This window comes from Rhopalosiphum padi, chromosome 3 (genome assembly GCF_020882245.1).
Source record: "Rhopalosiphum padi isolate XX-2018 chromosome 3, ASM2088224v1, whole genome shotgun sequence".
Classification (NCBI taxonomy): Eukaryota; Metazoa; Arthropoda; class Insecta; order Hemiptera; family Aphididae; genus Rhopalosiphum; species Rhopalosiphum padi.
In genome coordinates, this window is record NC_083599.1 from 74,434,133 (window position 1) to 74,447,837 (window position 13,705).

Below are 13,705 nucleotides of genomic sequence, written 5' to 3' on the forward strand. Positions count from 1 at the left end.
AATTTAAAAAAAAAAAAAAAAAATTCACGAGGCGAAAGAAATTACTATATATTTTGTGGTGGCTATACGGTGCTTATCAACGTTACATTTTTCAAAACACTATTCCAAAATACTATATTAAATTAATTTTATTTCTGTGTAATTTTGTCAAATCGTACGCATTTTATGATTGCGTATATTATAAACGAAATAAAATAAATCTATTTATAGAACAACAAAAGTTCCAGAAAGTTTTCATACAATGTACAACAGGTAAATTCCTAGTATACCCCCCTGACTCATCCCCCAAATAAATGTCCAATCTCGTAATATGTTATCCATATTAATGGAAATCCGAGTTTAAGTAAAAATAAAAATGTATCGCGATAAATCATCATCATTTATTTATAACCAAAATGGCTCTATCCGACTTGAGTGGTGTTTAAAACGTATGCAAGCTATATTTGCTTAACGTACTACTATTTTTAAAATATTATTCAGTGTTTCGATGTGAACCAGAAAAAAATACAGCTTTGAATATTGAAATATATAAAAACAATTTAAATAATACATACGAAGGCGTTTTCAAAACAAAAAGGGGGTTGGCAATACCCACTAGTATCTATATGATATAAATTATGAATTTTCAAAAAAAAGCATTTAAATAATGTATAGCAATAAATAATAATAATAATCATACATTATTCATTCACAAATTCACAATGCGTCTTATATTATTGTAGTCAGCCAGAGGAATTTTTTCGAAACCTAGTGATGCTGTGACGTCATTGGCCATAAAAATGTAATCGCGCTTACTTTTTTTTTTTCGTGAACTTAACATGACAACTGCGAGTACCAACAGCTTTCCACTTGCGTCCTACGTCAGTGTCGCCTTCGAAAGCTTTTCGATTCATCGGTTCATTCAATTCACGTGTAAAACAATCGGAACGTTTCCGTTTGGGTAACTATGTGTAGGTAAAATTATTTGCAAAAACATTTAAAACGAATTGATGTTTGTCTAAACGAATTTAAAAATTACATCAAATACGATTGATTCACTTTTTCGCATTTTTGAAATATTGAGATATACCGTGCACGGCACAAAAATCCGTACTCAACAACGTTCTACACTCGGCCACTCTAAAATTAAATATACATAATATATACGAGGTAATATGCGTGTGGTTTCAACTCGACAGGAGCGTATGCGAGATCTTCGTCTATAGATTGTGTGACTGGAATTTATTTAATTATTTAACAGGATGAATGGTAAACATCACATTGTCTCACCTTATTGGTTGTACGCTAAGATACACACACCCGTTGCGTATAACGCACAATATTAATTCACCCATAGACGTAGTAGATACCCTCTTCTGCATAAACTTTAAGACTCGTACCTAAATCATTAATTTAAAGTATACGTGCATAAAGCAACTGATTAAATTGCTCATCTCAGACTTTCAAACATTTTAATATTTAATTTTTAGTTTATAATATTGTTGTTTTCTAATGTGATATTATATACAGAATACTTTTCCAAAATCATACTAAAAATAAAAAATATCAATTAAAAAAAAGTTATTGACGTGGTCACATTACGGATGGCGTATAATAATATTTAAGTGGATTCAGTAGAACACTCTTTTCTTGGTTTAAATATCTTACTTAACCGATATAATATATCAGTAAGTAAGAATGTTTGGAGTTAAGTCATTTAAGTTCTGGCGTTGAGCCCGATAAAACCTGTCACCACACCTTTATTATCTTTAATTGTAAATAATATAAATCGTTTTTAGAGCTTTATATAAGTTCTATTGTTTTGCTGTTGTTGAAGACGTATTCGCTTATACTGTTTTTACGACTATATTCACGAGCTTAGTTTCCAATTTACTAAACGTCTAAACCTTAAACCATATTATGTTGTAGAACATTAAGTGTTTTAAGTTTTATAATGAGACTTTCTAAAGAATTACAGCTTTTAGTGTCAATTATAAAGTAAATAAGATGGATACGACCAAACTCGCGGAGTAAAGGCTCAATGAATATTTCCAAGATTTTTTAGGTTCATTTAGAAGATTTCTGATGCGTAGCAAGACTGTCGTTTATTCTATCTTCATTGGCATTTAATCATAATGATATAATGTCAACCGAAAATGTATAAGTGGTTAGATTAGGTTACTGTAGCTGTCCGATACATTGATTCTTAAATTCATAATATTACTTGATTTTAGAGTGAGTCCCTCCTCATCCTACCCAGTAAAATAGTCCATTCCAATGTTCCTAATTGTGTACATATAACCATATAGGGTAATGGTATCAATTGATTTGGAACCTTTTTACTGGAATAATGTGAATCGCGGTGGCTTAATTGCTATAATGCATATTCGTGTAAATCAATTACTATGAAATAATTTATTTCTGCTGCACGTGTTTACACTAAAAAAGGGGTTCGCTTGTATAAATAGAATAAATAAATAAAAACAGTTCAAGATCGCGGGGACCGAAGACGTTACGCTCCGGCCCTCTGACTATTTATTTTTTATTTTTGTTTTGATAGCTGCTTTCAAGTCTCAACAGTTTCCGTTCGATTGTGTGAATTCTGAGAGCCGTCAAACGAATGACGACCCAATTTGTGTTTCGAAAATCGCAAAGTGAGGGCTGATGTGACGTACGCGATTCATACGATATTATAATATTGTCATTTGTCACCTGGGGACGTGTGCTCAATTCTCGCCGTACGCATCATTTGTTGCGATGTCACGACCGATGCCGCGACACAAACATTCCCTCAGACTTACCCGCACCGTATCGTTATTATTATTATTATTATTGTTGTTGTTATTATTATTTACGAACAGTAATAATACGACACGCCCGCCGGTCGAAAATAATATTTTCCAAAGTAATAATATTGTTGTATTATACGCGATCGACCGACCACCACACGCGCTATACGGCCACAGTGCAGGTTGTACCTACAGGTCCTACATCATCGTCATCATAATAATATAAACATTATAGACTATAATACCTATACATATTAATATCACAATATTTATAACGTCCTATTATGCGTCTTCGAATATTACCATATATAATATGCTCGTATTATGACACGTCATGTGTATGAAATGTGTTCGACGTACGAATGTCATCATGACGTTATATTATTTATATAATTATGATGTATAAAACTAAATTATATTAATATGTGTCGAGTGCCACTGCTATTCGCCTCAAGCATCAAGCCCATCATACCTACCTCGTCACGCTCAGGTTAGTTACGCTGGCATCCGCAGGTTGGAATAAATACTCAAAACCGGTTCCAAAATTTGTAATATAATTTGTACGAATTTGTAATCGTATTTTGGAAATTTGTACACCCCCCCAAATGGGGGAAAAACACTTTTTCATCTCGGATGCCAGCGTAACGTTACTCCAGCATCCGCATTCATGATTTTTATCTTAGACACTCAAAACCGGTACAAAAATTTGTAATATAATTTGTACGAATTTGTAATCGTATTTTGGAAATTTGTACACCCCCCCAAATGGGGGAAAAACACTTTTTCATCTCGGATGCCAGCGTAACGTTACTCCAGCATCCGCATTCATGATTTTTATCTTAGACACTCAAAACCGGTACAAAAATTTGTAATATAATTTGTACGAATTTGTAATCGTATTTTGGAAATTTGTATTCCATTCTAACCTATAGATCTAGACAAAAACTGATTGTAATAATACGTTACCTATTTAAAAAATAGTAGAGATCAATCTTAAAATTAACAGTAAACATTTTCATAATAAAAAAAAAGATAATAATAAATAGTATTAGATTATTTGGTTATAAAATCTTTTAAATGAACTGAAAATTATAAACTTGAATTAAATTTTACATATGCTTCTCTGCTTTTAAAAACCTTTTAAATAAACTAATAAATCAAAAAAAAACCAATCTGTAAATTAAATACAACTGTAAAAGTAATGATAATTAAACCGTAAAAAACAATAATTCTACATCATTTTCACTCGATAAGCGTGTGTTTTGGACTTTGATTTTTGTGTCATCATATGTTTCCCATTTACAGTTTTCTCTGAAAGCAGATGCTGTATAGTGTCCCATGGCATTTCGCAATCCTCTCCTGTCTCCACCATAAAAACTTACTACTCCTCTTAATTTGAATATTTTATCTCCAACTTTTACAAATTTTTCCAAATCATCTAATTTAGATGTAATTGGACGTGCGTAGTTTTGTTTTATTAAATGAAGTGGAACACTCTCAATATTTCCCGTGCTAGTTGATGCTTCTAGATCTAAATAAAAGCATTTTATTACATAAAATATTTATAAATTTTTTTTGGTTCAAGCTAATAATATTTACCTGAAGGAATCGAGTTCAATTCGATAATTATATGTGTTGTAGATTCCACTGTTATACTTCTTTTATTTCCACAGAAAGAGCAATTTTCTTCAGAGTCCTTTATATATTCTTGCAGATCATTTGCTATATTTATTCGACCATCGTACACATTTAATGAAAGCTGTGTAGATGTGACTTTTAACACAGGTACAGAACAAAAATTGTGGTTACATTTACTAGTTTTTATAAATGAAGGCATTTCACTCATCATTTTATTTGCCATGGATGCAGCAGTATCAGTTGTATCAATCGATTTAAGACCACCTACTAAAGTTTCAACTTTATTTGCGAAAAATTGTAGCAAAAGTAATGCTCGATTATAATAAATTTGTTTAACTTTTTTTTCAGTAATCATTTGCAATGCTATATTTGAAGTCAAATTTGATGAACTTAAGTCGCTTAAATATTTTCGATAAACCCCACTGTCTGCAGCTGATGTTGCTAAGAGTGACAATATCGAATCAACCGAACAAGTATTGCTTATAATTAACTTTCCATGATCGGGTACCATAATTGGTTTGCTAAGTAGAGAATTCCCATTTTTCAAAAGTATAATTGAAGTTATATTTCCCTTTTTATTGAGGTCTAATAATTCAAATCCTGGTTGTCGAACAAGATAGGAACGCGAAGATCGTGAATTTTGTAGTTTTCTTTTTCTATTCCAACTTTCTGTTGCTTTATTTTCAGCTATAGTTGAATTTTTTTTATCACAATCGAGACAAATTCTTGGTTCTCCATAACCTTCATCCGTGTTAGGAATTCTAATGGAGCAACCAAATAAATGAACAGCTTTTTTACACTGTATACACTTGTAAAGACCTGTTGGGATATCTCCATTTCTGCAAAGTTGGCATTGAATATTTTTTAAATCAGTATCAAAAATTGAACTTTTATTATTTGTTTGGTGCTCGTTTACGTCAATAGAAATACATGAAGATAATGATGAATCATCAGTAGAATTGGCAGTAGCATCACTATGCTCGTTAGACTTAAAATTATCGTAGAGCTCATTGTCATTCGAGTATGTGTTCAAGTCATTATCAGTATGGCTGTGAGATAAGCTGATATCATTTTGATTCATAAAATTAGTATCGCTTATTATCAAGAAATCATCTTCATAAGCCATTAAGTCATCATTATTAATTGAATGGGATAAGCTTACATTATTTTGATTATCATAATATGTGTTATTATCATTATTACTACGTGAGCGTTGATCGAGTGACTTTATCGTTTTATTATCGTTTTCTCCTTGTAATAAAAGATGATCGCCTCTATAATATAAAATCAGTTCTTCTACAAATGAATCTACTCTCAGGGGCAAATGACTATTTTTGAACACACGATTTTTTATATGATTAAAATTACTCTCAATCCTGCTACTAGACGCAGTTTCTTCTCCAAATCCAAAATGTTGTCTCATTATATCGGACCAACAAGGAAATAATTTAAATGTTCTTATAAGGATAGGTTCGAGTGCAAGTAGATATTGTGCATTATCGGAAATTCCCTTTACATCTTTAACTTTTGATCTAGATTTATCAGCAATACTTTGTGCCCAATCTTTGAAAGTCGTATTGGTGTTAGATGTATTTTCATCATCAGTATTATATTCATCAATGCTGCTAGTTGTATTGTTTGGATCTGGTTCATTACACTCATCAGATTCTACTAAATCTATAACACTGGTTGTTACTAATGATTGTAAATAACGCTTGGCTTTATAACAAGGTGTCCACGTATTCATCCCCTCTATATTTCCATCAAATTTACTTAAAATGACATCGAATAATGCTTCTAAAATCTTTTCGGCATCTTTAATTGATGTACAGAGAACGAGTAGTCCCATAGTTCGAGTAATAATTTGTTTTGTGCTAGGATAAATAGAATTTTTTATTGGGCCCCATTGAGTCACAAGATGTATAAAATGATTTATATCGTTTCTTATATAGCATAAAGGTATTTCTATGTCTTCGTTTTTAACCACCAGAGAGAAACATGCATTCAGATATCTGTCAAGAGATGAGTATTGAGTAAATGCTTGTACTAGACCAGACATCAGTGCTAAAGATTGGTCACTGATTACTACTTTTGGAGGTTTGACATTACATTTTAACCATCTTTTAAGCCACATAAATATTGCCAAATTGTCATGTTCTTCTGATAGCATCGAAAAGGCAGTAAAATTTTTATTATTTAAATTTATAACACCTTCATACAAAAATATAGGACCAGTTTTATTTCTTTTAATTTTTCGGCAACATCCACCTGTAGCATCAAATGAAATTGTAGGTGTACTATTTTGGTTATAATACTGTTTATATATTTGTAATTGTAACGGGCTCCAAAAATGAATAAAAAATTTATCTAGACCAATACCATGAATGGATGTTGAAAATGTACTATTGTCTTTCATTAATTCTAATGCTTTAATTGGATCACTGTAAAATCTAGTTGCTGATGCTGCTCTGTGCTTAAGAGCTCTTAAAGCATTGACATTAGGTATTTGAGCAGGGATACTGTCACCTTTAAAATTGAAAAATAAAATAAAATAATTTTGTTAAAATTGGATTAGTTTATTTACAAAGGTATAAGGTTAAGAATTGTACACGTTATACACATTTTTTAGAATCTACAGTATAATGTTTATTTAAATAAATGCTGCCCAAAAATATCAATAGTAGGTACTATAATAATATATTATATAATATCATAATTACCTTCTTTCATTAAAACATTTGCTTGATTTCGAGTATAAATCGACGGATCCATTCGCTGACTCAGCAATGCGTTTAAAGCACGTTCTTTTTCCGCACCCATAAGTCTCCGTTTTTTAAAATGATCTCCATTAAAATTTCCACTGTATACGCATTTCATAACTACTCTAAATTATTAATAATAGTTGTAAAATATAATATGAAATAATAACTTATATTATATTAAGACAAGTATATGAAATAGGTTTATACTAACCGAGTATCTGCTGCTGGTACTGAATCTATCCTTCCGTTAAATGATGAATTACATTCTGAACATTGTCCTTGTATGGTAAGAAAAACGATACCAGAAAAGCTGACCACCGGCCTTTTTTGAAATTTAAGACAACAAGGTAATCTTGTATGTAAAAAAAAGTGTTGTTGGATCACATTGCTCCATTCATACGGAGTAAGTATATTATAAGTTCTATAACCTCTCTTTTCGCAATGCACTGTTTGACGAGGTTGAATTAATTTCCATTCATCGACAGAAAATGTTATATCAAAAATACATTTTTCATAGTTATTAGAATTTAAATTATTTTCATCAGAAGAAGATGTATCATAATATGTTGTAGAGTTAATACCATAATGTTCTAAAAATTATAATTAGAATAAAGTTTATAATGATTCTAAGCTAAATCGAATTATTATGTAAACTAGGTATATAAAATGTATATATGTACTTACTTTTTACTGTGTGGGGGGAGTTTACATCTGTTTTATTAGCAGGTAAAATACCAAGAATATTTAGTATATTTCCACCATTACGAGTAACACGAATACGTATTGATCCTGGTGTAACAACATCTTGAATCCCTTCACTTACACTGGACGCTATTCTTCGCCACACTTCTGCGTTAACACCAGCAATATCTAGATTAAAACATAATTTTACTGACAACAAATAGGCACCGACAATGTTCATCAATATGTTCAAGTAAATATTTGATTTGTTTCAAATAATTCCAATTTCAAATGATGGCGTAAACGTTTAATTTATTAACAAAGCGTTTAAAGAAAACCATCTTAAACTCGTCTGATTTAGGCAAAGGTGTCAGATTTAGTTTGAAATATACTACCTATGAACATTTTACACTTTTCTTAAGAGAACCATATATACCCACAAAATCAAAATTGACAGACTTTAATCACTAAAATTGTAAGAAAAATATAGTTACCTAATATAGTAATCCCTAAATCTGACCCTAATTATAACTACCTTACTCAAAAAAAACAAAAAGATTGGTAATTCTTTTTATAATACACAATTTTATTGAAACGTAAAAATACAAAGTATTTTACTTCGAAAAAATTGTATTTACTCTACAAGATATTTGTTAGAAATAATAATATATATTTTTTTTTTGTTATTGATCTTGAAATTTTTTAATTTCCGCTTCGACAGCTGAGGCCATTAGCGTTACATAAAAAATAATACATATATATATATAATTTACAATATTGATATTTTATCTTAAAGTAAATTCATTAATTTAGTTGCTTTTAGGAATTCTATTGTGTTGATTTCATTATAATAATATTTGTTAACAGTATAGGTAATAATTGTTTTACTTACTTTTACCATCGAAAATTTCATTTTTATTTTTTAAAACTTCTTTATCAACAACAGATGGATCGACTTTTGGTTTTCTACCTGCCTACACATATAAAACATTTATTAATTTAATATCACTAACGACATATTTTAAAATATGAAATAGAAGATAGTCTAGGCATAGATCAATGTTATTATTAATTATTATGTTCATATTGTGTAGTATGTACAATTTTTAAATTTAAGAAATTATTTAAATTCCACATATTCTTACACTTCTAATAGGTACGAGCGGTATAATAATCGTGTAGTAGGTAAGAAACATTTAAACGAAAAATTTCACAAATTTTATATGCGAAAAATAAAGTTATTCATTTTAAATAAATAGGTATGCTATTAGTTATTTAAAAAAAAAAATCATTTTATTAGGTACGTTATATAATAATAAAATATTAGTATATATAATAATATTATAATATAATAATATTATTATAATAATATTTTAATAAAAATAAAAAAAAAATAAATAATAATATTTTTATTTTTTATTTTTTATTTATATTTTTTTATTTTTTAATATTTTTATTATAATATTATAATATTATAATTATATTATAATCCTCATTTGTACCTATATAAATATAGTATATACTATATGATAATATTGATATTATATTATATAAAATGTACAGATGTAGGTATACGTTTACATGTAAATTTAAATATATTATTTATAATGCCTAAATAATTATTAAAATATATAAAATGTAAAAATTGTTAGTCAGTATTACTAGTATTTACCCGTAGTTTCACCCAAGGTAATTATAATATATTATAACATTATATTATGATGATTAATAATAGGTACTTACCATTATAACGACGGTGAAATTGAATATTATTATAAATAATTGAATTAAGCAAAATAAAAACTCGGAAATCAGGAAATCTGATCACGGAGAAATCCAAACGACAAATGATCGTATAAAATACTAATCGGTAATCATCAGAAATCATATTATTACAAAATTATTTTTAATTTATATTATATAGACCAAAATAGCTATTTATAACAATAGAGGATGGTCTATATATATATATATATATTATATATTATATATATATAACAATAAATAATAGAGATGGTCGCTACGATGACGCCCGTCAAAATTAGGAAAAACCAACAAAATATCTGCTGCACGTCGCACGTGAATAACCACAACATAAACTTAACTATTACCATACAGTTAAAATAAAAACTGCACGATATTTATCATATTTATATTTTTTTAAATAAACAAAATAAAATAGTATATTATGATTAACAATTATACATAAAAATATTACAAAGAATACAATTATATTAATATGATATAACTGAGTTACTACTTTAGAAACTAATTAAAATTAAACAAGCTTAAAAAATGAAGAAACTCTACCAGCATTGCTTATTTGCTTAAATTATCTCTAAGTATATCAATAAGGAATATTGTACGTAATAATATGTAAAAATACAAATACATTTGTTGTATAATTTAAAATTATTTGGAAATAAATCATGATTATATACTACAGCTCTACGGTTGATGAAATAACGTCACGCTGGCGCCCGACGTTAAATGTTGATTTTGCACATGTTAGGAAGGTGTACCTCTACTATTTTTTAAATAGGTAACGTATTATTACAATCAGTTTTTGTCTAGATCTATAGGTTAGAATGGAATACAAATTTCCAAAATACGATTACAAATTCGTACAAATTATATTACAAATTTTTGTACCGGTTTTGAGTGTCTAAGATAAAAATCATGAATGCGGATGCTGGAGTAACGTTACGCTGGCATCCGAGATGAAAAAGTGTTTTTCCCCCATTTGGGGGGGTGTACAAATTTCCAAAATACGATTACAAATTCGTACAAATTATATTACAAATTTTTGTACCGGTTTTGAGTGTCTAAGATAAAAATCATGAATGCGGATGCTGGAGTAACGTTACGCTGGCATCCGAGATGAAAAAGTGTTTTTCCCCCATTTGGGGGGGTGTACAAATTTCCAAAATACGATTACAAATTCGTACAAATTATATTACAAATTTTTGTACCGGTTTTGAGTGTCTAAGATAAAAATCATGAATGCGGATGCTGGAGTAACGTTACGCTGGCATCCGAGATGAAAAAGTGTTTTTCCCCCATTTGGGGGGGTGTACAAATTTCCAAAATACGATTACAAATTCGTACAAATTATATTACAAATTTTTGTACCGGTTTTGAGTATTTATTCCAACCTGCGGATGCCAGCGTAACTCACCTGTCACGCTCATGTGCATATTGTAAGCTGTTATAATATATTTCTATTAAATGTTAAAAATAATATATATTAATATAATATACTTGCGATTCATCGAGATCGACCTTTCGTTGACCTTTGCGCTCCAGTGTCGTCTCCTCGACACCGCGTAAAGGTATCTACACATTACAGCCTGCATGTATGTAGGTGATCGCATGCAAATGTCGCGTTATAACGTGACGAATAGAATTACGCAACAACCCTCTCTGCGTCACGCGAGCGTGCTGAAGTCTTTTAACGATTATTTATTTTTCGAATCGTGTATCGTTTTTCGATATTGATTTCGATTATATTTTTCACACGGTAATATCTATGGCCGACAAAATTCCAAGGTTTCGGTTTTTTCTTGCCCACTCGGGGTCCGGATTAAACCGAACAGTAATCCCGAGAAAATTAATTTTTTCTTAGTCTGGAACAAAACTCAACTAAAATGTTTTTTTAAGTCTAAATACAGTAAGTACACGTCCAACAATTTGTACCGTATACCACTATGGTCAGTCTGTCGGCCAGGTAAAAATATTCCTACGGAGGGTATTTACAAATGTAAAAATGTCTGTTAATTACAAAAATCAAATTTAAATAATAATACGTTTTTTGTGCAATTAAATATAATTATGATGATTGATATAATAATATGATTTTAATATTTAAGAATTTTAATAAAAACCGTATATTTTTGTTTATGTCACAGTATTTTTTATTGTGCTTCTCAAACGTACTTGATGTACAAAAGTACAAAATATTGTAAACATCAAATAGATGGGGTTAGCTTATTACATTGAATTATTTACTCGAATTATCTATATATTTTGATATATTTTTTTATAAAAGATTGAATTATTAACATCTGAAAATGGTCCGATTGTTTCACACATAGATAAGACCTCTGACAATAAAATATATAATATTATAATGCACACAGCACTACATGGTTGTAATAATAATTATAATACTATCATGAAGATGCGAAACGATCGAAACGTTTTGCAATACGGTCACGGACGATATTATTTCATATAATACGACACGAAGCGTATACACGTTGTCGAGATGCCTTTACATTATATTATAAATACACACATATGTATAATATTATATTATAAAAAATTATGAATAATCACACCGTTCGTAAATGTGAATTTGCAGCCTTGTGATGTACCTATCTCTTGTGCGTATATATTAAACACTCGTCGTCGTTTCAGCGGTGGCTATTGTATAATAATGATAATAATAACAATATGTTAAAAGGGTCTTTTTATTGTTATTTTTATTATTTAATTTTTTTTTTTGTCCCGCCACAAAAGGAGTCTGGATATACGGTAAAAAAGACTGAGAAAACCGGCGGTCGCGTGGTGGTGAACACTTAACCATGTACACTCACACATTACTGCGACGTTATATGTATAGTCTTACACACTTGATATCAGATGATATGTATTGCGGTCGCGGGTCTTGAGTGGTTTTCGGGCGTTACACATTTTTCGAGCGACCCTCGAAATGCGCGTTCGGCGGCCCGTATAAACAGACCGCCACTGTATTATTACACATTATTGTGCTCACGTCGGATCGACGGAACGTTATCTCACGACAGTTGCTTTCTCACTAAGTACGCAACAGTATAATAATAGTGGTGTTGAGAAAGCGTCAAGGAATTTAATAAGTGCTATAACGCACGAAAACAAAATATGTGAAAAAAAAATTATTTCAATTCTCTTGCCGAAGTCTATAATATCGGCTATATGCCTATATATCTACTAGAGTTTTATTTTCGTTATGTTTAAGAATTGTATAATATTTCAGTACTGTTAAAAATGTCCATAAACTATCGTATTAAATTATAGAATTCGTCAAGTCCCAAGGAAAACCCACTTCTTCCCCTCAAAACTACCATTGATATACGAAAAACATATAATTCGTTTACATAATAACGTTCAAATACGTATAATAACCAAAATTTAAAAAATAATAATAACTACAGTAAACATACGCATCGACCATTATACCTGAATATAATATGTAATATGTATTATTAACAAAAGTCAGATATCATCTGTATTACCGATACAACATATTGTATTGTTTATTATATATAATATAATATTTTATAAAATTTCAATGATTTATATTTATATTTTTATAGGTATGGTGAAAAAACATTTTTAATCATACTTTTTGTCCCATAAAAGCATAGGTAGTCCTAAGGAAAATTTAATATATCTAATTTCGAAGTGCGTCAAATATTCCTCTTAAGTTCCTATGCTATATGATATTCTCGATAAGCCTAATTTAGTGACGCGAATAACAATTATTAAGATAAACGTAATAAATAATAATACCAGTTAAAAAAAATTCTAACCAAATTTACGTACGTCAAAATTTCGTATTCGTCAAATAATTGTCTTGCGCCGAACGAATCGCGTTAAAATGATTGCGACCATCACATCTAATCATGCGAGATGTCAACTAAAAAAATTTCGTAAAAACCAATATAAATTACAAATATATCTAAGGATTTACGACCTTTCAATTCAGGTCACTATATATATATCCGCTTTCCCCTTCAACTGATGTAATTTCTTCAGTACCTATATACATATATAAAAAGTTAACATATAGCCAGATAGATAATAACCAATACA

General features: G+C 29.7%; 1 protein-coding gene across 1 annotated transcript; it reads right to left on the reverse strand.

Moving 5' to 3' along the window:
• Nucleotides 1-3,857: 3,857 nt before the first annotated feature.
• LOC132926611 (uncharacterized) lies at nucleotides 3,858-4,614 on the reverse strand. Its single transcript, XM_060990983.1, has 2 exons — nucleotides 4,368-4,614; nucleotides 3,858-4,299 (listed from the first exon to the last, which is right to left on the reverse strand). Exons 1-2 carry the CDS (start codon nucleotides 4,612-4,614, stop codon nucleotides 3,977-3,979), a joined length of 570 nt encoding a protein of 189 aa, XP_060846966.1. The 3' UTR covers nucleotides 3,858-3,976.
• Between the last annotated feature and the right edge of the window lie 9,091 nt (nucleotides 4,615-13,705).